Source organism: Rhincodon typus, chromosome 20, assembly GCF_021869965.1.
Source record: "Rhincodon typus isolate 14 chromosome 20, sRhiTyp1.1, whole genome shotgun sequence".
Classification (NCBI taxonomy): Eukaryota; Metazoa; Chordata; class Chondrichthyes; order Orectolobiformes; family Rhincodontidae; genus Rhincodon; species Rhincodon typus.
In genome coordinates, this window is record NC_063351.1 from 39,514,697 (window position 1) to 39,540,188 (window position 25,492).

Below are 25,492 nucleotides of genomic sequence, written 5' to 3' on the forward strand. Positions count from 1 at the left end.
GTCCCCTCGTGCTAGCCACCACCATCCGAGGAAAAAGGCTCCCGCTGTCCACCTATCTAATCCTCTGATCATCTTGTATGTCTCTATTAAGTCACCTCTTAACCTTCTTCTCTCTAACGAAAACAGCCTCAAGTCCCTCAGCCTTTCCTCATAAGACCTTCCCTCCATACCAGGCAACATCCTGGTAAATCTCCTCTGCACCCTTTCCAATGCTTCCACATCCTTCCTATAATGCGGTGACCAGAACTGTACGCAATACTCCAAGTGCGGCCGCACCAGAGTTTTGTACAGGTGCAACATGACCTCATGGCTCTGAAACTCAATCCCTCTACCAATAAAACCTAACACACCGTACGCCTTTTTAACAACCCTAACAACCTGGGTGGCAACTTTCAGGGATATCCGAAACACTTCTTTGAAATCTCTGCCATTTCTTTTCTTCTCTCTTCGTTAATTCCCTAGTCTCATCCTCAAAGAAACCAACACTACTTACACGCTTCTATTCTCAAAAATAGATTTTTACTGTCTATTATTACATTTCTTGCTATTTTTCTCTCGCACTCCTACTTCTCCCTTTTCATTTTTTGTCATCCTTTGCTACTTTCTAAAATGTTCCTAGCCTTTTCACCCACCGCTAATCTTTATGTAGCTTTTCTTTCAATGTGATAGCAACCTTAACTTCTTCAGTTAGCCATTGATGTTGCTTTCTTCCCATTGCAATTTTTTTTCCTCAATGGAATATATCTTACTTCTGAGTTATGATTAAATTATTTACTTTACTTTTGTTTTATTTCCACCCAAAGGGATTCTACAATGTGACCTTCTGACCCAAAATCATTGCTCAGTACTTTATTGTTCTTATCCTTTCAAACAAAGCCATTCTACTTCCTTTTCCTTTATTAGAGTCAGAGAGATATACAGCACAGAAACAGACCCTTCGGCCCAACTCATCCGTGCCGACCAGATATCCTCTATATATCTAGTCCTATTTGACAGCATTTGACCTATATCCCTCTAAACATTTATTATTCATATACCGATCCAGACGCTTCTTAAATGTAGTAATCGTACCAGCCTCCACCACTTCCTCTGGCAGCTCATTCCATACATGCACCGTCTTCTACGTGGAAAAGTTGCCCCTTAGGTCCCTTTTCTCTCTTTCCCCTCTCACCTTAAACCTATGCCCTCTATATTTGGACGCCCCCACCCTGGGGTAACGTTCTTGTCTATTTACCCTATCCATGCCCCTCATGATTTTATACACCTCTATACAGTCACCCTTCAGCCTCCAAGGCTCCAGGGAACATAGCCCCAGCCTATTCTGCCTCTTCCTATAGCTCAAACCCTCCATTCCTGGCAACATCCTTGTAAATCTCTTCTGATTCCTTTCTAGTTTCACAATGTTCTTCCTATAGCAGAGAGACCAGAACTGCACACAATACTCCAAAAGTGGCCTAACCAATGCTGCAGCTGCAACATGACCTCCCAACTCCTAAACTCAATGCTCTGATCAATAAAGGTAAGTATACCAAACGCCACCTTCATTATCCTTTCTACCTGTGATTCCACCTTCAAGGAACTATGAAGCTGCACTCCAAGGTCTCTTTGTTCAGCAACACTGCCTAGGACCTTACCATTAAGTGTATAAGCCCTGCCCTGATTTGTCTTTCCAAAGTGCAGCACCTCATATTTATCTAAATTAAACTCCACTTGCCACTCCTCAGCCCACTGGCCCATCTGATCGGGATCCCGTTGTACTCGGAGGTAACTTTCTTTGCTGTCCACAACACCTCCAATTTTGGTATCATCTGCAAACGTACTAACCATACTTCCTCTTATGTTCACATCATCTATAAAAATGACAAAAATCAGTAGACCCATCACCGATCCTTGTAGCATACCGCTGGTTACAAGCTTCCAGTCTGAAAAGCAACCCTCCACCACCACCCTCTGTCTTCTACCTATGAGCCAGTTCTGTCTCTAAATGGCTGGTTCTCCCTGCATTCCATGTGATCTGACCTTGCTAACCAGTCTACCATAGGAACTTTGCCGAACGCCTCACTGAAGGCCATGCAGATCTCATCCACTGCGCTGCTCTCATCAATCCTCTTCATGACATCTTGAAAAAAAACTCAATCATGTTAGTGAGACAAGACTTCCCATGCACAAAGCCATGTTGACTATCCCCAATCAGTCCTTGCTTTTCCAAATACATGGAAATCCTGTCCTTCAGGATTCCCTCCAACAACTTGCCTACCACCATTGTTAGGTTTACCGGTCTATAGTTCCCTGGCTTTTCCTCACCACCTTTAAGACATTCAGCACCTCCTCCTCTGTAATATGGACATTTTTCAAGCGATCGCCATTTTTTTCCCCACATTCTCTATTTTCTATACCCTTCTCCACAGTAAACACTGTTGCAAAATACTCATTTAGTATCTCCTCCACCTCTTGCAGTTCCACACGTGGGTGGTTAATCCTTAAGGGGGCCTATTCTCTCCCTAGTCACCCTTTTGTCCTTAATATATTTGTAGAATCCCTTTGGATTCTCCATAACCCTATTTGCTAACGTTATCTCACGTGCCCTTTTTGCCTTCCTGATTTCCCTCTTAGGTATACTCCTACTGCCTTTATATTCTTCTAGGGATTCACTGTATCCCTGCTATCTATACCTGACATATGCTTCCTTCTTTTTCTTGACTAAAACCTCAATTTCTCCAGTCGTCCAGAATTCCCTACACCTACCAGCCTTGCCTTTCACCCTAAAAGGAACATACTGTCTCTTTGACTCTCATTATCTCATATTTGAAGGCTTCCCATTTTTGAGCCGTTCCTTTACCTGCGAGCATCCAGTCCCTATCAACTTTTGAAAGTTCTTGCCTAATACCATCAAAACTGGCCTTCCTCCAATTTAGAACTTTAATATTTAGATCCGCTGTATCCTTTTCCATCACTATTTTAAAATTAATAGAATTTTGGTCACTAGCCCCAAAGTGCGCCCCCACAGACATCTCAGTTACCTGCCCTGCCTTACTTCCCAAGAGTAGGACAAGTTTTGCACCTTTCCTAGTAGGTACATCCACATACTGAATCAGAAAATTTTCTTATACATAAACTAATTCCTCTCCATCCAAGCTTAACACTATGGCAGTCCTAGTCAATGTTTGAAAGATCATAATCCCATATCATAACCACCCTATTATTCTCACAGATAACTGAGACTTCCTTACAAATTTGTTTGTCAATTTCCTGCTGACTATTGCGGGGGTCTATATTACAGTCCCAATATGGTGATCATCCCTTTATTTCTCAGTTCCATCCAAATATCTTCACTGGACGTATTCCCAGGAATATCCTCCTTAAGTACAGCAGTAATGTTATCCTTATTCAAAAATGCTGCTTCCCCATCTCTCTTACTCCCCCTTCTATCGTTCCTATAGCATCTATATTTCAGAACATTAAGCTGCCAGTCCTGTCCATCCCGGAGCTACATCACTGTAATCGCTGTGATATCCCAGCTGCATGTTCCCAACCATGCCCTGAGTTCATCAGCCTTACCCGTTAGGCCTCTTGCGTTAAAATAAATGCAGTTTAATTTATCAATCCTATCTTGTTCTCTGCCTTGTTCCTGACTGTTTGACTTACACCTTTTCCCAACTGTATCAATTTCAGACTGCTCTCTTACCTCACTACCGCCCCACTCCTACTAGTTTAAATCCTCCCGAGCAGTTCTAGCAAATTTCCCCACCAGTATAATAGTCCCCTTCCAATTCAGGTGCAATCCGTCCTTCTCATATAGGTCACGTCTACTCCAGAAGAGAATCCAATGATTCAAAAATGTGAATCCTTCTTCCCTGCACCAGCTCCTCAGCCATGCATTCATCTGCTCTACCTTCCTATTCCTACCCTCACTAGCTTGTGACACACGGAGTAATCCAGATATTACTACCCTCAAGGACCTCCTTTTCAAATTTCTGCCTGACTTCCTATTCTCTCTCCTCAGAATCTCTTCCTATGCCGTTATTTCCAATGTGTACAACAACCTCCTGCTGGGCCCTCTCACCTTTGAGAACATTCTGCACCCTCACCGAGATATCCTTGATCCTGGTGCCTGGGAGGCAACACACCATTCTGATATCTCGCTGTCGGCCATGGATACATCTGTCTGTGCCTCTGACTACAGACAGTCTCCTATCACAATTGACTGCTTGGTCCCTGGAGTACCTCTCGTTACATTAGAGCCAGTTTTGGTACCAGAAACCTGGCTGTCAGTGTTACATTTCCGAGAGTCCATCACCTCCTACATCTTTCAAGAGAGCATACTTGTTCAAGATGGGGATAGCCACAGGAAACTCCTGCACTACCTGTCTCCCTCTCCTACATTTCCCGGAGATCACCCATCTACCCGACTGTATTTTCAGTTTACCTCCCTTCCTGCAACTGCCATCCATCACACCCCCAGCTCCTATAAATTCTTCATTGCCTCTTACTGCCACTTCAACCAATCCAATAGGATTGTCAACCAAGTATATTTCCTGCAGATGTAATCATCAGTAATACAGGAACTCTCCCCAATCTCCCATATCCAACAGGAAGAGCACATCACTCTCCTAAAGACCATCTTTGCACTTTAACTACAGACCCAGAAAATAGAAGTCTTACTGCTCTAAATTCTTGCCTTCCAAAATGCTTATCCCAGTTGTGGTCACTTTACAACCATATCTCTGCAACGGTCATCATATCAGACTTACTTATTTCTATTTGCACAATCAATTAATTTGTCTTGCTCTAAATATTTTGTGCGCACTCAGATAAAGGATCTGTGTTTCCGATCTTTTACCATTTACCTTTACTCTATTGTTATTTGCTGCTATTCTATGCCAATTTGCTTGTGGCCCAAGTCAATCCAGACATTATCGCCTGTGTTGTTCTGTATCGTTTTAAATTTAATCCCTAGTTGCTTGTACTCCCTCGACAGATCTCATCTTCAATCTATCTACACATTCCTTCTATTCATTTTTGCTTTCCCTGCCTGAATTGCTCCAGTAGCACAGTGCCATGGTCAGTTTACTCTTTCTCCCTGAAGAACCTGGTATTGGTTACACAAGCTGCAAGAACCTTGAACTTTTTAGACAATTGCAAGGGTTAAAGTTCCTCCAGCACTACCTTCTAGATCCCGATATCTGCCACTCCTACAGTCACATCCTCCTTTCTCTGGCTACAGACCAAATTTGAAGTACCTAGCCTAAGGAGTGGTTATCCCTGAAACAAAGTGTCCAAGTAACTTGCCCCCTTTCCAGATACGTATGATGTAGAGGCTCACTTATTCCTCAGGTGTTAAATACATAGGCATCTGACACTCCACTCCAGCTCAGCAACCTGGAGCCAAGGTTCTTGAAGCTGCAGATACTTACTGCATAGTGGTTGCTATGAATCACATTGGCATCCAATGACTACAGGTACACGGATCATCTGTCCTACAATCTTTATTATGTTTCACTAATATGGTTTCAAGTTTAGAAATATTACTCATACTGTTGTCTGCAGCTATATCAAGCAGTTTACTCAATTGAGCTATAAGTTTAATACAATACCTGTAACCCTCCTGGTTTAAGTTACTGTCTGCATTTAGAATTTTTAAAACATATTAAACAATCACCTATCTGCTCACTTAAATAAAGCGTTAAAACACTCACCAGCTTGCTGGGGCTAATCAAAAAAGCTACACCTCAACCACTCCAACACAGAACTCTCAGATGCACCAAATTCCCAAGTTAGCACCCAGACACCAACACACACTGCTGCCACTTGGATTCATAGTGACAATCTAGTAAAATCTTTCCTGCACCAAGTTCACGCCAAAAGGAACAGATTTTTAAAGTCTAGACAATAGAGGTCATTAACAGGCAGGACCATGCAGCAAACTCTCCTGTCCAATAACACCTACAGGGCAACTACATAAAGTGCCGCTCCTGAAAAGCAACCTTCATGCCAACACTTTGATTTATCTCAGTTGCTCTCTGATCTTTTCAAACCTAACAGCTTCCTGCTTTACAAGTCATTTTCCTTATCTAAGTTTCTCTGGACACAATTAAGATCTATGACTGTTTATCAGAAAGTATCACGTTCTCCTTTCCAACAAACTTCGTGGTTTTGTCCTCACCTTATAGACCTTGCCAAAAGCTCCATCTCCCAGCTCACCGATGATCTGCCAGACCTCTTCAGGGTTTACGTCTTTTTTCACATGCTCAAATTGTTTTTTCTTCTTCTCTCCACCAATCTTAAAGATCTTCCGAAAGTTAAAGAAGGACATTTTCAGCTCCAAATAGGTCTTCTATATTTCCAATCCTAAAATTTAAGTGGATCACTCCTAGTCCTCGGCATCACTCCAGAACATTTTCAATAACATGCAACTCCAGAATGATCAAGACACTGAGTTTTAACTCCAGAACCTTCCTGATACCATGTGGTACTCCAAGGAGCTTTTTTTTTAACCTGGATCACTTCAATTTTTCCACTTCACCCGAAATGACACTAGTTTTACAGCTGATTGCCCCTGTTCTATCGTGGACCCCTTCAGTCGCAGGCTATCGTCCAAGACACTCCCCAAGCCGGACTGCGATCCAATTCACTCCTAATAACCTTGCTCAGTCCGGTTCACTTCTTCTGCTCATCACTTCTTTAATCGCTCTCACCTCTGGGCTTCACTCCAGGTCCTCCAGAGATCTACCCAAATACAGTAGAGGTCAATTCCGAATGTTCGCCGCTTCTCCTGGGCCAACGGTTTCTCCCGGCCCGGGCCCCGGGCTCTAGATGGCCGCCAGTCTCTTAACAGAAGGAACGCTTCTCGGTGGCCGCCGGCAAGAGCCACCGTTCACGGGCCCGGAATCTTGGTCTCCCACTGCCGCCGCCCCGCTCGGTACACGCACTGCCACTGCCCGTCCCCGTGACCCAAGCTCACCACCACCGCCTCGCGCTCCGACCGTTACCGTCTCCCGAGTGACAGCGAGACTGACCAATCGGCGACAGGCGACCGCGGAGGAGGCGGGTCCAGCGGTAGGAATGCGTCATCTTCCAGCGTCGCCAATCAAGCGGCGATCGCGTGGATCGATCGATTGATCGGTCGGTCCAAGGAAATCCTGATGACTCCTCAATGGGATTCGGACTGTTCGTGAATTCATTGCAGGCTTCAGAGGGAAGTTGATTCCATAGCTGACCGTTCCTTAAGGTAGAAAGTAACTCCTTAGGCCTCCCCAATTTTTTGGATAACACTTGCTATTCCTTCATCTTTTTGAAATAATCTCCCTAACAGGGCCTGGAGGTTCTCAGCTTTTGTCAATTTAGGCCCTGGCCCTGGGGTTTGAACCAGGACTGCTTCCGCCTCCAGATCCTGGCAACAATCAGACAATACAAGCCTACAAGAAGGCGCTTCAGCCCATTGGGACTGTACTGGCTCTTTGTAATAGCAAGTGCTGCAGAACCACTTTCCTGTCTGTTCCTCGTTGCCTTGCAAATCCTTCCCCTTCAGCTAAGGATTCAATTCCCTTTTGAACTATTCAATCACGCCTGCGCCGCTCCCATTCTCAGGCAGCGCATCCCATAACCTAACCACTTGCAGGATAAAATAAATCCTCGTTTTTATCATTGATTCTATTGCAAATTACTTTAAATTGATGCACTCTGATAGCCTATCTTTTCATCACTGGCCACAGTTCTCTCCATCTCCTCAGTCCAGACGTTTCCTTTTGATTTTAAACAACTCTGTCAATTTTCTCCAAACAGTCCCAAGTTCTTCAATCTATCTGCTGCATTAACGGTACAGTTGACATGCTTGAGAATAAAAAAGACAGAAAGCCCTGGAGAAACTCATCAAGACTTCAGAAGATTCATGTTGGACTTGAAATCTTAACAGTTTCTCTCTCCATAGACACTGCTGAGTTTCTCCAGCATCTCCTGTACTTTGCTTTTATCTGACATACTTCAGTTGTTTTTAGAATTATACAGTCCTTTGAGTGTTAGTTGCATGTGCTGCAGTTCACCTGCACACAATGAGTTTCCTCCAGATTTAACTCATCCATTAGATGGACAATCTATATGCAATGTAAAGAATATAATGAGACAAATTTTAGTCAATAACAATATTGATTAGATGAAAAAGTGAATAGATTTTAAGGATTAATTAAGAGGGATAAATGCCAAGGTAGATATTTCATTTTCATTTTGTTTCAACCCTGACATGATTTTTATTTGGATAGAGTATAGCCTCTCAATCAGTTGGTTGTGTTATGGTGAAGCTCATTGCACAATGTTTTGTATTCTATCTTTACCCACATCCCTCATTACAGGAATCATTCTTGTGAATATTTTTGTACTGTCTCCAAAATCCTTCAGATCCTTCTGTAAGTGTGGTGCTTAGAGTCGAACACAATTTTCCAGGTGAGGCCAAACTAATCTTTTACAAAAGTTGAGCATAGTTGTTAATACAGAAGTAAAATACTGTTGAAACTAGAAATCTGAAATAAAAACAGAAAATGTTGGAAGTACTGAAACGATCTGGGAAAACAGGAGTAGGCAATTTGGCCTGTGAAGTCTGCTTCACCAGTACACAAGATCATGGCTGATATGATTGTGGGCTTAACTCCAATTTCCTGCCTGGCCCCCTTAACCTTTTATTCTTTGTCAATCACAACTCTGTCATGGTGCAATCTTGGGAAAGAAAAACAAAAAGAATGAACATTTCAAGTCGATGACTACTCAATGTTCTGTTTCTCTCGCCCCAGATACACCCTGATCTGTTGAGTATTTTGTTTTTATTCATTGATGGGATGTGGACATAACTGGCTGGACCAGCATTTATTTACATTTTTATTTCACCATAACTTTCTTGCATTTGTACTCCAAGCCTCTTTTTCTGAAGTTTAGTTTCCAGAATGCCTTATTAACCACTCTCAATCTGACCTGCCACCTTCAATGATTTGAGCACAAATATCTCCATACAACTCACAGTTCTTACACCTCCCTTTAGTATTGTACTCTTTAATTTAAACTGCCTCTCCACATTGTTCCTACAATAATGTACAGAATCACTTCTCACTCTTTATTAAATTTCATCTGCTCTGTGTTGGGCATTCCACCAACCGTCAAATTCCGTCTAAAGTCCATCACTGTCCTTATCACAGTACCAATATTTCCAAATTTTGTATCACTTGAATATTATGCCTATTAAATGCCATCGGAAGTCCATGTACATCGAATCAATTACATTAACCTAATCTCTCAGCGATGTCATCAAAAAACTCCATCAATTATTAAAACAGGATTTGCCTTCAACTCAAACAATAACAGTAATTGCTGGAAAAACTCAGCAGGTCTGACAGCATTGTGGAGGGAAAGCAGAGTTAGCATTTTGGATCCAGTGACCCTTCTTCAGAACAGAAGAAAAGTCACTGAACCCGAAATATTAAGTCTGCTTTCTGTCCACAGGTGCTGCCAGACCTGCTGAGTTTCTCCAGCAATTTCTGCTTTTGTTTCAGATTTCCAGCATCTGCAGTTCTTTGTTTTATTTTTGCCTTCAACTAATCTTGGCTGACGTTCCTTAATTAATCTATATTTATGTAAAAGTAACTATCAATTTTGTCCCAGATTATCATTTCTAAAAGCTTTCCCTCCTCTGAAATTAAACTCTCTGACATTTTGTTCGTGAGTTTTTCTGTACACATTGTTTTGAACAAGGGTGTAACATTTGGTACCTCTACTTTTACTGAGCAGCTAGAAGCGGGTGCAATATTCAAGGTGTAGTGATAAATACCAGAGCTGGGCACGGTTCAATCAGGACCTCATCAAGCTTTTGTTCAACTGCACTTACAACATACCTGCTCTGCACTGGTTGGACCTGTTTAGCTTTACATTTATTGACTTTCCTGAGCCTTATTCAACATCAATCCTATCTTGTTCATCACTTTTCAGTAGCGCACTGCTGTAGATAGATCTACTATCTGTAGTAGATAATGTATCTCTTGAGTTTTCCTTCCCAGCTGAAGCATTTATCTTTATTAATGCTACAAAACGTGTGTTTTAGGAAATGAAACTTTCTGTCCTCCCCCATTCTGGCTCTATGTAGAATTCCAGTCCCACACTGCCCTCTTATCTAGCAACCACTTGGTGTGCTTCAAACTGGAAGCATGTGAAGGTGAAAACCAAACGCTACCTGATCCGACTTCTATCTTCCTAACACAACAGTTGATCTGACAGCCCTCTGTTCTGTGGGACTAAAATGAATTTTTTATTATTTCATCTGACTTCAGCTTCTATCCCGCATTTCAAGATTTCCTTGTCCTTCTGATCACTCTTTTATGACAGTTCATAAAGAATTGCTGATAACTACAAATAAAATGAGAACCGTTTTATTGCAATCAGACAATGACAGGGTAGCAATGGGCACTATGTGGATAAAATAGTTGAACTCCAGCCCCAAGTGAAGTTTAGAAGGTGCCATGTGATGTGATTCTCTGGTGAATACTAGCCAAGAGAATTCTTACTGTTTCTTTGTGAATGTGAGGTGTAGAATTCGTGGGCTAATGCTGCCTTCCTTCCACTTATCAGCACATAAGTATTAAAAGAGTGGCTATAGGAATGGTAATGTCAATTAAAGGTAAAAAGGGGAAATTGTCTTGTGGAGAAAGAGGCATAACTGATGTCTTGAATAGATATTTTGCATCTGTCTTCACAGAAGAGTCAGAAATGAATCTTACAGTAGAATGGTTAAGGGTTAAGGATACTAGCTAGGATAATCATAGGGTGGAGATAGCAGAAACTCTGACCGCATTCTCTCACTTCTCGTTGGACTGAGGATTGTACATGGTAGGTGGTGGCGTAGTGGTAATGTCACCAGGCTAGTGATCCAGAACCCAGGCTAATGATCTGAGGAACAAAACCAGAAATTATGGAGAGTTGCTGGACATTCTCTGTCCCCATGCTAAAATCTCTGACCGTGGCCTGCCACAGTTTTCCATTGATGTTCAATGGGAGTTTGAGTAGGAGTACCTCCCTTTTCAGTAGGCACTTCATAATATCCTTGGAGATTCTCTGATTGTTTCTTATCCCACTATGACCTAATTTTCTGGCATTTACCAGTCCTGCCCTCCACCAAATCAAGAAAGACCCCGGATGCAGGGAATGTGGGGAACAGAACCCAGGAGTGGAGTGTCAAAGAATTAAAGCCTGGAAGATAAATAGAGGACGGGAGCACAGATCCCGGGAGAGGGGGGATTTCAAGGGAGAGAGGTGTGGACGGAAGATGGAAGGCTACAGTCTCATTTTAGGGAGAGTTGTGCTCAAACCAACCCATTTAATCTTGTGTTGATTGAAGATTGTGTTAGTTTGCAGCACTCCACTGGACTTCAAAGCAACTTAACTAGGAGCAGATTTGACAGTGAACTGCATTTTTTTGATTTCCTCTGGTTGAAATGCAGGTGGATGCAGTAGAAGCTGAAGTATTCAGTTTGTTGCATCAGCGATTATGCAGGGTGACCATGCAGAAGCACAGAAGAGTGAGAGTGCAGAAGACCCACTACCGAGCATGTTGTGGGGGCTGGACCCAGTACATGGAGTATTTGCAAAACTCTACATCAAGGACATCCTGGAACTTAAAAATTCCTGTACTGTTCCAGGTGAGTCACTGGATTAACAGTTTAGTTAAATAAGGAACATGGCATTCACAGCTCGGGTCTAGTACTGAGTTACATACAGAATAAAATTCCATCTACTCTGTTAAACTAAAAGTAAATCTCTCTCTACACTATCCCCATCAAACATTCCCAGGACAGGGCCACACGGGGTGAACACAGAGTAAAGTTCCTTCAACTCTTTTAAACGGAAAGTAAAGCTCCTTCTGCACTGTCCACAACAAACACTCCTAGGACAGGACAGCATACAGTTAGATACAGAGTAAAGCTGCCTCTACACTGTCCCCATTAATAACTCCCAGGACAGGTACAGCACAGGGTTACATACAGAGTAAAGCTCCTGGTACTAATTTAAACTAAAAGTAAAGCCCTGTCTACACTGTCCCCATCAAACACTCCAGGTCAGGGGCAGCACAGGCTTAGATATGGAGTAAAGCTCTGTCTACTCTTTTAAACACAAAATAACGTTCTTTCTCCACTATCCCCATCAAACACTCCCAGCATTAGGGTAGATACAGAATAAAGCTGCCTCAATACTATATCATCAAGCACTCCCAGGACAGATACAGTATTGGTTTAGATGCAGAGGAAAGCTGCCTCAATGCTGTTCCCACCAAACCATGCCAGGGCAGGTACAGCACGGGGTTATATACAGACCTCTACATTCCAAGGACAGATACAGTACGGGTTAAATTCAGAGGAAGCTTTGAAGTCTAAATTTCCAGACTCTTGCCGAGATTAATGACTGAAGATGGCCCTCTGGTGTGTAAATCGTATATTGCGGCAACATCATCCTGATCTGAAAATCTGTAGAATGCATAAAATTTAATTTTATCCTTAATTGATAATTTTGTTGTGATTCTTTTCGACTGAATCCTGTGATCATTCAGCACCAAAGGAGGCCATTGTAGCTATCACAGCTGTTGAATGAGCTACCCAGAAATCACAATCCCGAAGTCTTTCTCTGTTGTCCTGCACACTTCTCCTCTTCAATTAGCTGGTTCCTTTTTAAATTCAGTCCCCTTTTCAATCTCCTTCTACTGTAAGACACCACATGCCAAATCGCATCGAATCATTCATAAAACAATCTTCCCTTGTGAGGCGAATTGATGGTGTGGTGCTAATATCATTAAACTGGTAATCCAGAGATCCAGGCTGATGCTTTGGGGACATAAGTTTGATTTCCATCATATCAGTTACAGTAATTTCTTCAATACTACTTTCCTTGCAAACACTACCTTCTTAAAGTTCCACTTACTCACGAGACCTTTGCATCTTAATTACTTAAAGAAACTTCTTGTATCTTCTTCTGTAAAGACATACACATAGTAATTATTGAGTTTTTCTGCCACTTTTCTATATTCTATTAGAACTTTCATGTCTCTACATGTAATAGACCCACATTTGTCATTGCTAATCATTTCGTTTTACATATCTAGAAGTTTTTACGATCAATTTTTATTTCTTGCTATTTATTTCCACTGCTGCCAACTTTTTCTTCACAGCTTCATAATTGCCCTTGTTTAGATTTGACACCGTAGTTTCAGATTGAACGACATATTTTCCAAACTATTGCACAATACTGGATGCAAAATAGCCTGTACCTCATTTGGGTCATCAACATATTGCTCCAGAAAATTATCTTGGTCACATTCCAGGAACTTTTCCTTCACAAATTTGGAGCTCATTGGATTTACCCAGTTTGCAAAAGGATTGAAGTGACCCATGCCATGATGACTGCATTTTCTTGCTACGTACACCTCTAATTTCCTGATTTATACTGTGTCCAATATTGTTATTACTTTTTGGTGGCCTATAAACTACATCTACCAATATTTACTGCCCCATGCTGCTTCTCAGCTCCACCCAAATAGATTCTACATCCTGTTCTTTAGATTGCAGACCATCTCTTACTAATGTACTGATCCCATTCCTTATTATCTGTAATATCCAATTTCTTTTTCTTATCCTTCCTAACAGTTAAATATTCTTTTTCCCAGTCTTGGTCACCTGGCAGCTATGTCTCCATATTGGCAATTAAATCAAACTCTTTTACTTTTCCCCTCAACACTTACATCACTGATAAATTTCATCCACCGTGTGCCTATTTATTTCACTAGTGGTGTAAAGTCGGGAGGGAGTTGCCCTGGAAGTCCTCAACATTGACTCCGGACCCCATGAAGTCTCATGGCTTTAGGTTAAACATGGCAAGGAAACCTTCCTTCTCTGATGAATCAGTTCTCCTCCATGTTGAACAACACTTGGAGGAAGCACTAGGATGGCAGAGGTGCAAAATGTACTCTGAGTGAGGGATTTCAATGTCCACCACCAAGAGTTGCTCGACAGCGGCACTGCTAATCAAGCTGGTTGGGTCCTAAAGGACATAGCTCCTAGACTGCATCTGCGGCAGGTGGTGAGGGAAGCAACAAGAAGGAAAAACATACTTCACCTCATCCCTACCAATCTGCCAGCTGCAGATGCGTCCATCCATGGCAGTATCGGTAAGAGTGACCACTTCACAATCCTTGTGAAGACAAAATCCCAACTTCACACATAGTGTTGTGTGGCACTATCACTGTGCAAAAAGACTTTGAATAGATCTAGCACCCCAAGACATGAGATGCTGTGAGCCATGAACAGCAGCAGAATTGTACTACAGCCAATCTGCAACCTCATGGCCGGACATATCCCCACTCAACCATAACCATCAAACCAGGGGATCAATCCTGGTTCAATGGAGAGTACAGGAAGGCATGCCAGGAACAGCACCAGGCATACCTGAAGATGAATGAATATAAAAAAACTTAAGAGTTGTGAATGATGGTGAACAATTAAATAATTCGATAGAAGGAGGAGGCTGCACAAATATCCCTATCCTTATGATTGAAGAGTACAGTACATCAATGCAAAAGATAAGGCTGAAGCATTTGCAGCAATCATCAGCCAGATGATCCAAGTGGATTATCCATCCTGGCTTCCTCCAGTGGTCTCCAGCATCACAGATACCAGTCTTTAACCAATTTAATTTGCTCCACGTAATATCAAGAAATGGTTGGAGGCATTGAATAGTGAAAAGCTATGGGTCTGACAACATTCCAGCTATTGTACTGAAGACTCGTGCTCCAGAAAATGTCAGTCCCCTAGCTGAGCTTTTCCAGTAGTTACAACACTGGCATCTCCCCAGTGACATGGAAAATAGCCCAGATTTGTCCTGTACACAAAAAGTGGAACAAATCTAACCCGGTCAATTACCATCCCATCAGTCTACTCTCATTCATCAGTAAGGTGTTGGAAGGTGTCATCAAGCCTGCTATTAAGCAGCTCCTACTCAGCAATAATGTGCTCGGTGATGCCCAGTTTGGTTTCCACCAAGGCCATTCAGCTCCTCCCTCATTCCAGCCTTGTTTCAAACATGGACAAAAGAGCTGAATTCTAGAGTTGGGGTGAGTGTAATAGCCCTTGACACCGACACCACATTCGACCGAGTGTGGTATCAAGGAGTCCTAGCAAAAGTGGAATCAATGGGTATCAAGGAGCAAACTCTGCACAAGTTAAGTCATACCCGACACATGGGAAGATGGTTCTGGTTGTTGGAGGTCAGTCAGCTCGGCTCCAGGACATCCCTGAGTTCCTCAGGGTAGTATCATAGACCCAACCATCTTCAGCTGCTTCATCAATGACCTCCCCTCTATCATATGGTCAGAAGTGGAGATGTTTACTGATGATTACACAATGTAAACCACCATTCGCGACACCTCAGATACTGAAGCAATCCACGTTCAAATGCAACAAGACCGTGTGAATATCCAGTCTTGGGCTGAAAGTGGCAAGTAACATTCATGCCACTCAAATGCCAAGCTGTGACAATCTCCAATAAGAGACAATTTAACCTTTAATATTCAGTGGTGTTACCATCACTGAATCCCCCACTACCAACATCATTGGTGTTCTCATTGACCTGAAACTCAACTGGACTCACCACACAAACATAGTAGTTACAAGAGCAGGTCAAAGGTTAGGAATACTGCAGCAAGTAAATCATCTCTTGACTCCCCAAAGCCTGTCTACTATCTACAAGTCACAAATCAGAAGTGTGATTGGATACTCCCCACTTGCCTCGACAGGTGCAGCTCCAATAACACTCGAGGTTTGACACCATCCACATCAAAGCAGCCACTTGATTGACAACACATCCACAAGCATCTACTCCCTCCGCTACCAATGTTCAGTAGCAAAATTGTGTACTGTCTACAAGATGTACTGTAGAAATTTACAAAGATCCTTAGTCAGCACCTTCCATGACTACTTCCATCCAGAAGAACAAAGACAGCAGATGCATAGAACATAGAATAGTACAGCGCAGTACAGACACTTCGGCCCACGATGTTGTGCCAAACTTTTACCCTAATCCTAAGGTCAATCTAACCTCCACCCCTTCCTTATACTGTCATCCATATGCCTATCTAATAGCCGCTTAAATGCCCCTAATGAGACTGACTCCACTACCCTCTCCGGCAATGCATTCAATGCCCCTAACACTCTCTGAGTAAAGAACCTACCTCTGACGTCTCCCCTATATTTGCCTCCACTCACTTTAAAACTATGCCCCCTTGTAATAGCTACCTCCACCCTAGGAAAAGGTCTCTGGCTGTCCACTCTATCTATTTTTTATCTACCTCTGATCATTTTGTACACCTCTATCAAGTCACCTCTCATCCTTCTTTGTTCTAAAGAGAAAAGCCCTAGCTCTCTCGACCTTCCCTCCATTCCAGGCAACATCCTGGTAAATCTCCTCTGCACCTTTTCCGACGCTTCCACAACTTTCCTGTAATGAGGCAACTAGAACTGGACACAATACTCCAGATGTGGTCGAACCAGGCTTTTGTTTCGCTGGAGCATAACTTCACGGCTCTTGAACTCAAACCGTCTGGTAATGAAAGCTAACACACCATACGCCTTCTTATCATCTCGATCCACCTGGGTGGCAGCTTTCAGGGAACTGTGGACATGAACCCCAAGATCCCTCTGCTCTTCCACACTGCCAAGAATCTTTCCGTTAACCCTGTATTCTGCTTTCAAGTTTTTCCTTCCAAAATGAATCACCTCACACTTTTCAGGGTTAAACTCCATCTGCCACTTCTCAGCCCAGCTCTGCATCCTATCAATGTCCCTTTGTAACCTAGAACAGCCCTCTGCACTATCCACAACTCGACCTACCTTCGTATCGTACGCGAGCTTACTAATCCATCCTTCCACTCCTTCATCCAAATCATTTACAAAAATCACAAACAGAAGAGGACCCAGAACAGATCCTTGTGGTATTTCACTCGTAACTGAGCACCATGTTGAATATTTTCTGTCCACTACCATCCTTTGTCTTCTAAGGATCAGCCAATTCTGAATCCAATCTGCCACAGTTCCCATGCCTCTTTACCTTCTGCATGAACCTACCATGGGGAACCTTATCAAACACCTTACTTAAACACATATATACCACATCCACTGCTCTACCTTCATCCACGTGTTTGGTCACCTCTTCAAAGAATTCAATAAGGTTTGTGAGGCATGATCTACCTCTCACAAATCCATGCTGACTATCACAAAGCAAACTGTGCCTTTCTAAGGGATCATAAATCCTATCTCTCAGAGCCCTTTCCAATAATTTTTCCTCCGCTGACGTGAGAAATAAGTGTTCTCTGACAGGAACGATTAGCACAGGCGTTTTATTCTACGAAACCAATGGATCAGATCAAAGCTTTCAGAACAGCCATTGTTCTCCAGATGTGTTACAGCAGTTCAAGACACTTAGCACCATCTCAAGAGAAATCAGGGATGGAACTAAATGTAAGAATGAAAATTAAACCACATACCTGGTTTTATATTCTTATAAATACATGCGACAGCACCACTTGCAAGTTCCCCCCCAGGCTACTCATCATCCTAACTTGTGAATTGTGTCGCTGTTCCTTCACTGTTGCTGGGTCAAAATCCTGGAATTTCCTCACTAATGGCATTGTGGGCCAACGTGCAGCGTGTCAACTGCAGTGGTTCAAGAAGGCAGCTCAACAGTACCTTCTTAAGGGCGACTAGAAATGGGCAATAAATGCTGGCCAGCCAGTGATGCCCACATTCCATGAATGAATAATAAAAATGCCTATATCTCCCAAAATCTGTTGTTCTTTCCCTCATCATCTGCAAAATTTGAAATTTTGACCTGTATGCCCAAGCCCAGCTCATTATATGTGTTAAAAAGACCAGTGGCCCTGAACTGACCCCTGATTAACACCACAGTATGCTTGCTTCCACTCTTAAAAAACAACTAGTCACTGCTACTTTCTACTTTCCGTTCCTCAGCCAATTTTACATCTATGTAGCCATAGGCTTTAGTTTTACTAACATGTCTATCATGTGGTCCTTTGACAAATGCCTTTTGAAAGCCCTAATTCACAACCCCAACTACATTATTTTTATTGAGATTCCCCCCATCTCTATTACTGTACCTAAAGAACTCAATACAATTTGACTAATATTGGTTGTCATTTATTAGTCTCTACGTACCTTGGTTTAGCTACAGTCCTTGCCAATATTTGAAACTCTGTGTTTGCTGATTAATTTGTGATTAATTCTTACTTCCCTCTATTTGCATAGGAGTGTTCTTCTATAAAACCCATCCCATCACCAAGGTGGATATATTGGGTACAGTTGTCCAGAAGCGGGAGAGAGAGAAGTTTGTCAGTTTCGGAGGTTGGTATTTCTGAATAGAGTTTGTGTATTTATTTCCCCACTATGTCCTCATCAACATGAGGGCACAAATGTTCTGCAGGAGAGTCAAACATCACAAATGCTGGAAGTCTGAAATAAAATCAAAGTGCTGGATATACTCAGCAGATCAGGCAGCATCTATGGCAGAAAACAAAATTAATTATTCAGATTGATGATTTTTCATCAGAATTGCCTGCTCCATGGGCACAGCCCCATGTTGGAACCTGAAACCCAGTAGTTTAGTTCTTAACTCCCTGAGAGTTGAAGGATTAATGTCCCCCCCCATCAGACCATATGAAATAAGAACAGGAGTAGGCCATTTGGCCTTGAAGCCTGCTGTGACATTCAGTGGGATCATGGCTGATCGAACACTCCTAATATCCAGTTTGCTAGATTTTACCCTAAACTCGATTGCCTGACTGATCAAGAATCTACCTATCTCAGCCTTAAATATACATGGGCCACTAGGGCCACATGAGGTTCAAGGAATAACTGTAAATTAAACAACTAGTTTCAGGGTTGGGATTGTTGTTCAAAATGACTCTGTTATTGCCTGTCCTGCTCGCTCACTAGCTGATCTGCTTTGCAGTGGATGATGGAACTGGAGTGATCAGCTGCTTGTGCTGGAAGAAACAAAGAACATCGGAGAATATAAAACCAGGTGTGTGGTTTAATTTTCATTCTTACATTTAGTTCCATCCCTGATTTCCCTTGAGGTGGTGCTAAGTGTCTTGAACTGCTGTAAAACATTTGGAGAACAATGGCTGTTCTGAAAGCTTTGATCTGATCCACTGGTTTCGTAGAATAAATTGCCTGTGCTAATCTTTCCCGTCAGAGAACGCTTGCTGTTAGCGAGGGAATTCCAGAATTCTGAACCTATGACAATGAATAAACAATGAATACTGTCCCTCTGACGGTGCAATTGATAGCACTATTAACAACTGCATCTATAACTTTGCTGATGATCGAGAGTAGCCTGATTTGTTGGTAATTGGCCAAGTTAGATTTGTCCTGCTTTTGTGGACAGATCATACCTGGACAATTTTTCACTTCATCTGGTAGCCACCAGTGTTAGCTTTGCTAGAACAGCTTGTCTAGGGTGCAGCCAGTTCTAGAGCACAAGTTTTGAGTACTATGGAATTCATTGCCACAGAAGTCTGTGGAAACCAAGTCATTGAGCATATTTAAGACAGAGATGGATAGGTTCCTGATTAGTAAGGGAATAAAGGGTTACAAGAAGAAGGCAGGAGAATGTGATTGAGAAACATGTCAACCATGATTAAATGGTAGAGTAGACGTCATGAACCAAATGGCCTAATTCTGCTCCTTTATCTCGTGGTCTATTGTCAAAATGTTGTCATGGCTATAGCCTTTACATATCCAGTGCCTTCAGCTATTTCTTGACATCATGTAGAATAGATTGAATTGGCTGAAGATTAGCATCCATGATTCTGGAGACCTCCAGAGGATGCTGAGATGGAAGAAATTCTGGCTGAAATTGATTGCAACCGCTTCAGGCTTGGCTTTTGCACTGATGTGCTGAGCTGACCCATTACTAAGGATGCAGTTGTTTTAGAAGTATTGTCATCCAAGTAGTCCTTTAATTATCCACCACTATGCATAACTGAATTTGGCTGTTCTGAAAGCTTTGATCTGATCCATTGGTTTTGTAGAATAAAATGCCAGTGCTATAGAATAAAATGCCAGTGCTAATCTACCTGCCAGATTCTCCTACATTCTGCCTTCCTCCCACAGCCTCATCCTCCTTTGGTCTGAACCTCCTGGAGCAACTGAACAAGATCACTCAGCTGGAACAACGTAACTCCCAGCTGGATCTAGGTGATATCGTCCATGTCAGAGGCTGGCTAAAAGATTATAGAGAGCAAAGAGAAATCAATTCCACCAGTGTATGTGAGTCTATGGACAAGGGGGAAAGAGGGGCTTGTGAATGTGAGTGACAACAGTTTGTGCCCATAGGAAAATGGTTTGGAAGTTGTGAGGGTGAAACGATTGTGCATGTGGTGAGTGTGTGAGAGCTCTTGCAGAATCTCAGTACAGTGGGAGCCTTTGTGTCTTCACCCATAAGTTTGTGTTTTCATGGGCCAAGGGTCAAGTTGGGTTTGTGTTGCTGAGCCCAGTGTCAAATGGGTTTATGTTGCTGGACTCAGGGCCTGGTATTGAGAGGCTGGGCACAGGTTTGACTGGAGGTTGAGATGTTGGGCTTTGGTTCTAGTCAGTACAGGCTGGCTCCGACTGGGATCCCTGATTTCTTTAATGTGTTCTGTTTCTTCCAGCTAAGATTGCTGATCCCGTATTCACTGCACAGATTGCTCGGATGCTGGAGCTCCCATATTTATACCGAAACTTTTATGATAAAACTTTTGAAATTCCAACGGATTCACCTGAACCAAAGTAAGAACCATCACAGCAGAGGGTAGAAAGAGTGAAGTAAGTGAAAGATAGCAAGAGGAGGTGTGGAGGGATTGGTTAAAATAGATGCAAGTCTGGAGTCTGCGCAACAGAGAAAGTGCAGAGTGACAGGAGGGAAATGAGGGAGCACATGTGAAAGAGAATGGGAAGAGTGATGGAAGTGTATGGAAACTGAGAGGGAGTAAACAAAGGCTCAACTTGAGTGAACAAGTCAATATTTTGCTGTACCCAGTTCTGTTTGTTTGCTATTTGATTCCGACCAGTTTGTTCACCTTTCATTATCCATCTGTTTTTGCTGATACTGTCTCCTGTTAGTCAACAGGGAATGAAGACCCTATCACTGCAAAGGAAGATCAAACAGTTTCTGAATCAAACCAGAGTGAAGAATTTCTACCAGCAGGAACTAGAAGCCATTGATTCACTGGTCTGCATTGCTCAACAAGACCAAGTGAGCACATATTTACAAGAGCACTCAGCCCAAACCTTACAGGTGGGTGGACAGGAATAGAAGGATTACCTAACATATTTTTGAGATGTTACAAACATGTTCCCTTTCTCTTTTCGTAAATAATGTATCCACTGGTTTATTTTAAAGAAAACCCCCTGTGTATCGAGGCAGATTCATGAAGTTTTTCAGGAAGCTGTCTGTGCTCTACAGGAAGAAGGAATTATCTTCCAGAAAGTGGCTGGACCCAGCAAGCTGTACCTGGTAAGCGTTAGGCTAAATTACCAGCAGAGGCTGAATTCTGATCTCTCTCTCTCACCAATATGTTCAATCGCTTAATCCTATACTTCAGCCCCACCCTTCTCCCTCTATCTCTCTCTCTCTTTCACTCTCATTTATCCTATCCTCTCCTCCCCCATGTTCACATTCCCCCACTCGATAAAGCTCTTCACAAAATTCAGGTGCTACTTTATTAAACAGTGCTCACATTCATCTAATCTTGAGTCTTTAGACCTATGAATATCTTAGCAATACCCATAATGTTGAATTTGCCATTCAGACCACTGGCGAAGATCATGGGCCCAACTCAAGTATCTATACGTCTCCGCTGGTGACCAGTCTCCACAAATCATTGCCATTTCCTGGTCAGTCTCTGTCCCACCCTCCAATCCTAGTGAATATCATTCAGCTGCTATTTAAATGGCTCCTTGAAAATTATAGTTTATAATGTTGCTGTAAAGCTGACCGCTCACCGAACTTATAACTATTGATAAATGCCAACTCAATAACTTATCCAAATTTAGATTTTTGATGTCACACCCTTTTTAGGCAAAGGAATTGTTGATTGCTAACCCTTGACTTCTGAATTCACTATAATGAAACACTAATTGCTGGCCCTGGAATTCCTGGTTTTACTAGTGTCAGTGCCTAGAATACACCAGGGTTAAAACTGCATCACTGCGTCAAGCTGAGCAGCAGGAGCTGGGGTACAGTGGAGGGTGTCAGTAACACTGACTGACGTACTAATGGTCTTTGATTGTGATTGCCCTACAGGTGACTGATGAGGCGAAGGAATTACACAATGTGACACTCAGAATCATTCAAGATGACTCCACACGACCAAAACGTGAGTGATGCTGTTTCCTCAGAATCTTGTTGCACTTGTTAGAGTCTCTTCTGTGTGTAAATCACTGGGTCAGCGACAGAGTGAGGTGACCAATACCTATGTGGGATGGGTGATAATAAATGATAATTGTTGCTTTTGTAAAGCTCCTTTAAGGTACAAACAGCATGCCAGCAAGTTTCAGAGATGGAATCAGATAAAAGTGATGTTCCCTGGTTTATGAGGTTACATTGCCCATGCTCAGCATCCCACTATGTAGTAAATATATACTCACTGATTGAGCTGGGCATCTTCTGAACCCAGCAGGCTTTTTCTGCAATCCCGCAGTGATATGTCACTTTCTGATGGTTTTGAGTATGTGACCAACTAGTGGCCGGTCTAATCCTGTCATCACTGACTACTGTAGCATTGGTTACAGTGACATTTTTTATTACAATGCTTTTTGCTCAGACACTTTGGGAAGAACATCTTTAAACTTCATCCACAGAATTTTATTGAACGTGGTGGGAATGAACTGTCCAGGGAACATGATATTTGTTCACTGCAGAATATGATGGACAGCTGCTCCTGTGAAAGGGAAAAGGTGATTGTTAACTGAAGGGGTATAGGGAACAGGTACAGAGGCTCTTCGTCAGAGATTTACAAATATCAGATTAACAGGGGAGAGGGTGAGATGAGAGAGACTGGAGATCACAGAAGGTAGGATTCTGAGTGCCATACCAGTCTTAGTAGGTTCTCATTACCTTCAATCTATCAGAATGTGCTCCTGCCAGCACCCGGTAATAAATTCCTTTTCTGTTTGCTGTAGATGTTGATAAGGGCTGTCCTTTCCTTCACATCGTGAGCTGTGTGCGGCACAGTTACAGTGCGGGCGTTAGTGAGGCTGCAGTGCAGAGAGTGCTGGACAGATTGGAGTGCAACAGTGAAATAATCAGCACCATGGACCGACACTACACAGCTGCCTGACTGGGATACAGCCCAAAAACCCCCTGAGGAGTGGGACCTCAATTATGACAGCAATAACAATATGTACTTTGTTGAACTGAGCCAGGAGTTGTGAGCTTGATTCATAACCTGTGTCTGTGATCACCCAGGGTGCGACCATAACCAGGATGTGTGAAAATCCGCCCTGTTATCTACAAGAGTAGCAGGGAATGTATCACAAATCAATGAGGAGTTTTAATCCCTTTTTTCAGTAAATTTCAGATAAAAGATATAAGTAATTTGACAAAAATTTGTCCATGATTGTGAACTAATTAAAAAACTTGCATTTATTTGTACATGGTACATTTTACTTCCACATAGCATTGCAAAGTCTTTCAAAGTGACTGAATTTGACTGAACCCCAGTCATTATTGTTTTAGAGTAACATATGTTTTATGTTTTAAAGCAGGATTCCACAACTAATAATGAGACTAACCATCAGAATATCTGTTCTTGGTTGGTGCAGGTCAGAGCCATGTGGCCAGGTAACAGTATTGGCTTTGCCTCAGCTTTAAAAGCAGACATTACTTGAGTACTGTGGGCACAGAAAGCCAGTATTATTGTGGACAAGGTCAGTGAGTGAGATGTTATGACACAGTCAACAAGTGAGAATTTTGGGCATATTCAGTGAGTGAGACCTCTGGGCACATTGGACGAGAACCACGGGTATGGTTACTGAGTGAGAACTGCGGCACAGTGAGTGAGTAAGAAAAATACACAGGATTTTTTTCTCTTTACTCTTGTACGTGTTGTGGTCATTACTGGAAAGTTAAGCGAGTGTACTCATCCCTAATTGCCCTTGATTTCAGTGGCATGCTACATTATTTCAGAGGGCACTTAAGAGTCAACCACATTGTTGCGGGTCTGGAGTCACATGTCAGCAAGACCAGATAAAGGACATTAGTGAACCAGACTGGTTTTTATGACAATTGCTAGTAGTTTCATGGCATCATTACTGAGATATCCTTTATATCCTGATTTATTAATTTAACTTTTTATTAGGTCTATAGTATATTATTACTTCAGAACTTAGATTTGAAAGTGGAGGCAAATAGATTTCAGTTTTCAAATCTCTGAAGGCAACTTGCTTTTTCAACAAAGGTCAGAAAGTTATTTAAAGCAGTGAATTAAAGACAAAATGCTGTCCAGGAATTTTCCAGGAATGCATATGACTTAAGTTAAATCACTCGGTCAGCTACTTGGAAAATTAACTGCTGAATGTTTAGAAAATTGAGCATTATAATACAGAAACAGATGGTCAAGAGCCATTAGTATGTTAAGTTCAGAAAAAGTGTCATCTTGGCAGAAGGGCACTTTGTTTGTTTGTAGAAATCTCCAATTTGTGAGGGTTTGGTTTGTAGAAGTCTCCAGGTTGTGTTTAGTTTCTAGAAGTATCCAAATTGTGAGATTTTCTTTTGTAGAAGCATTCAAACTGTGAAAGTTTAGTTGGTAGAAGTCCCCAGACTGTCGGAATTGGGAAAAAAAAGTCTTAAGCTGCTTTAGCAGTCCAAGGAGGAGGGCTGGAAAGAGTCATTTTGAGTAAGAAATGAAATATGTAGAATAGAAGTGATAATTCTCCAAGATTGAGTGACTGTAAAGGATGATTCCTGGGAAAAAGGGTTGGCATTGTTTATGCTATCTATGTTGCAGTTGTTCTAAATTGGCTTATACAACTTCATTTACTTTTGTGTAATAAACTTGTGGTCTTTTGTTTAAAAAGAATGCCAGTTCTGTGTGAGTGTATTTGGTGACTGGCCATAACAGTAACCAAACTGGGAAAAAAAAACCCATATAACCTATCAATCCAGGTTTCAATCAGAGATCTAATTGATCTGTATTATCCTCAGCTGTGATTGTACACTTAAATTCCACTAGCTGTGTGATGGGAACTCACATCCCCATAGCATTATCCTGGGCATCTAATCCAGTGACATTACCATTATGCTCACTGTCTCCCCTAAACTCTAATTTCTCAAGCATTGCTGGTTGATTTGAATTATTCACAACTGATGTTTAAACAATCCAAAGCAACAGTGTCACACTGGTCGTCAGAGGCTTACTGAG

The 25,492-nt window shown here is 42.1% G+C and overlaps 2 protein-coding genes across 5 annotated transcripts in view; one reads left to right on the forward strand and one right to left on the reverse strand.

Moving 5' to 3' along the window:
• The window catches only part of slka (STE20-like kinase a), a 147,338-nt gene extending 140,351 nt beyond the window's left edge, over positions 1-6,987 (reverse strand). For all 3 annotated transcript variants that reach the window (XM_048608722.1, XM_048608721.1, XM_048608720.1), the window contains exon 1: positions 6,164-6,987. In XM_048608722.1, coding sequence (XP_048464679.1) covers positions 6,164-6,313 — 150 coding nt within the window. In that variant the 5' untranslated portion in view covers positions 6,314-6,987. The remainder of the gene's footprint in view (positions 1-6,163) is intronic.
• Positions 6,988-7,086: 99 nt separating this feature from the next.
• stn1 (STN1 subunit of CST complex) lies at positions 7,087-25,150 on the forward strand. 2 transcript variants are annotated; one of them, XM_048608871.1, is made up of 11 exons: positions 7,087-7,228; positions 8,346-8,436; positions 11,472-11,669; positions 18,333-18,428; positions 19,036-19,107; positions 20,202-20,357; positions 20,741-20,858; positions 21,192-21,366; positions 21,472-21,585; positions 22,375-22,447; positions 23,253-25,150. In XM_048608871.1, exons 3-11 carry the CDS (start codon positions 11,519-11,521, stop codon positions 23,408-23,410), a joined length of 1,113 nt encoding a protein of 370 aa, XP_048464828.1. In that variant the 5' UTR covers positions 7,087-7,228; positions 8,346-8,436; positions 11,472-11,518; the 3' UTR covers positions 23,411-25,150. The 2 variants fall into 2 exon arrangements, with proteins under 2 accessions (XP_048464828.1, XP_048464829.1); XM_048608872.1 differs by lacking the exon at positions 8,346-8,436.
• Positions 25,151-25,492: the final 342 nt, after the last annotated feature.

Bases quoted from the DNA above. Each gene is read 5' to 3' on its own strand.
- stn1 (XM_048608871.1), top strand. From the start codon at position 11,519: ATGCAGGGTGACCATGCAGAAGCACAGAAGAGTGAGAGTGCAGAAGAC. The intron at 18,429-19,035 runs GTTGGTATTTCT...TCTGCTTTGCAG, and splicing joins GAAGTTTGTCAGTTTCGGAG to TGGATGATGGAACTGGAGTG. The intron at 20,859-21,191 runs GTAAGAACCATC...GTCTCCTGTTAG, and splicing joins ACGGATTCACCTGAACCAAA to TCAACAGGGAATGAAGACCC.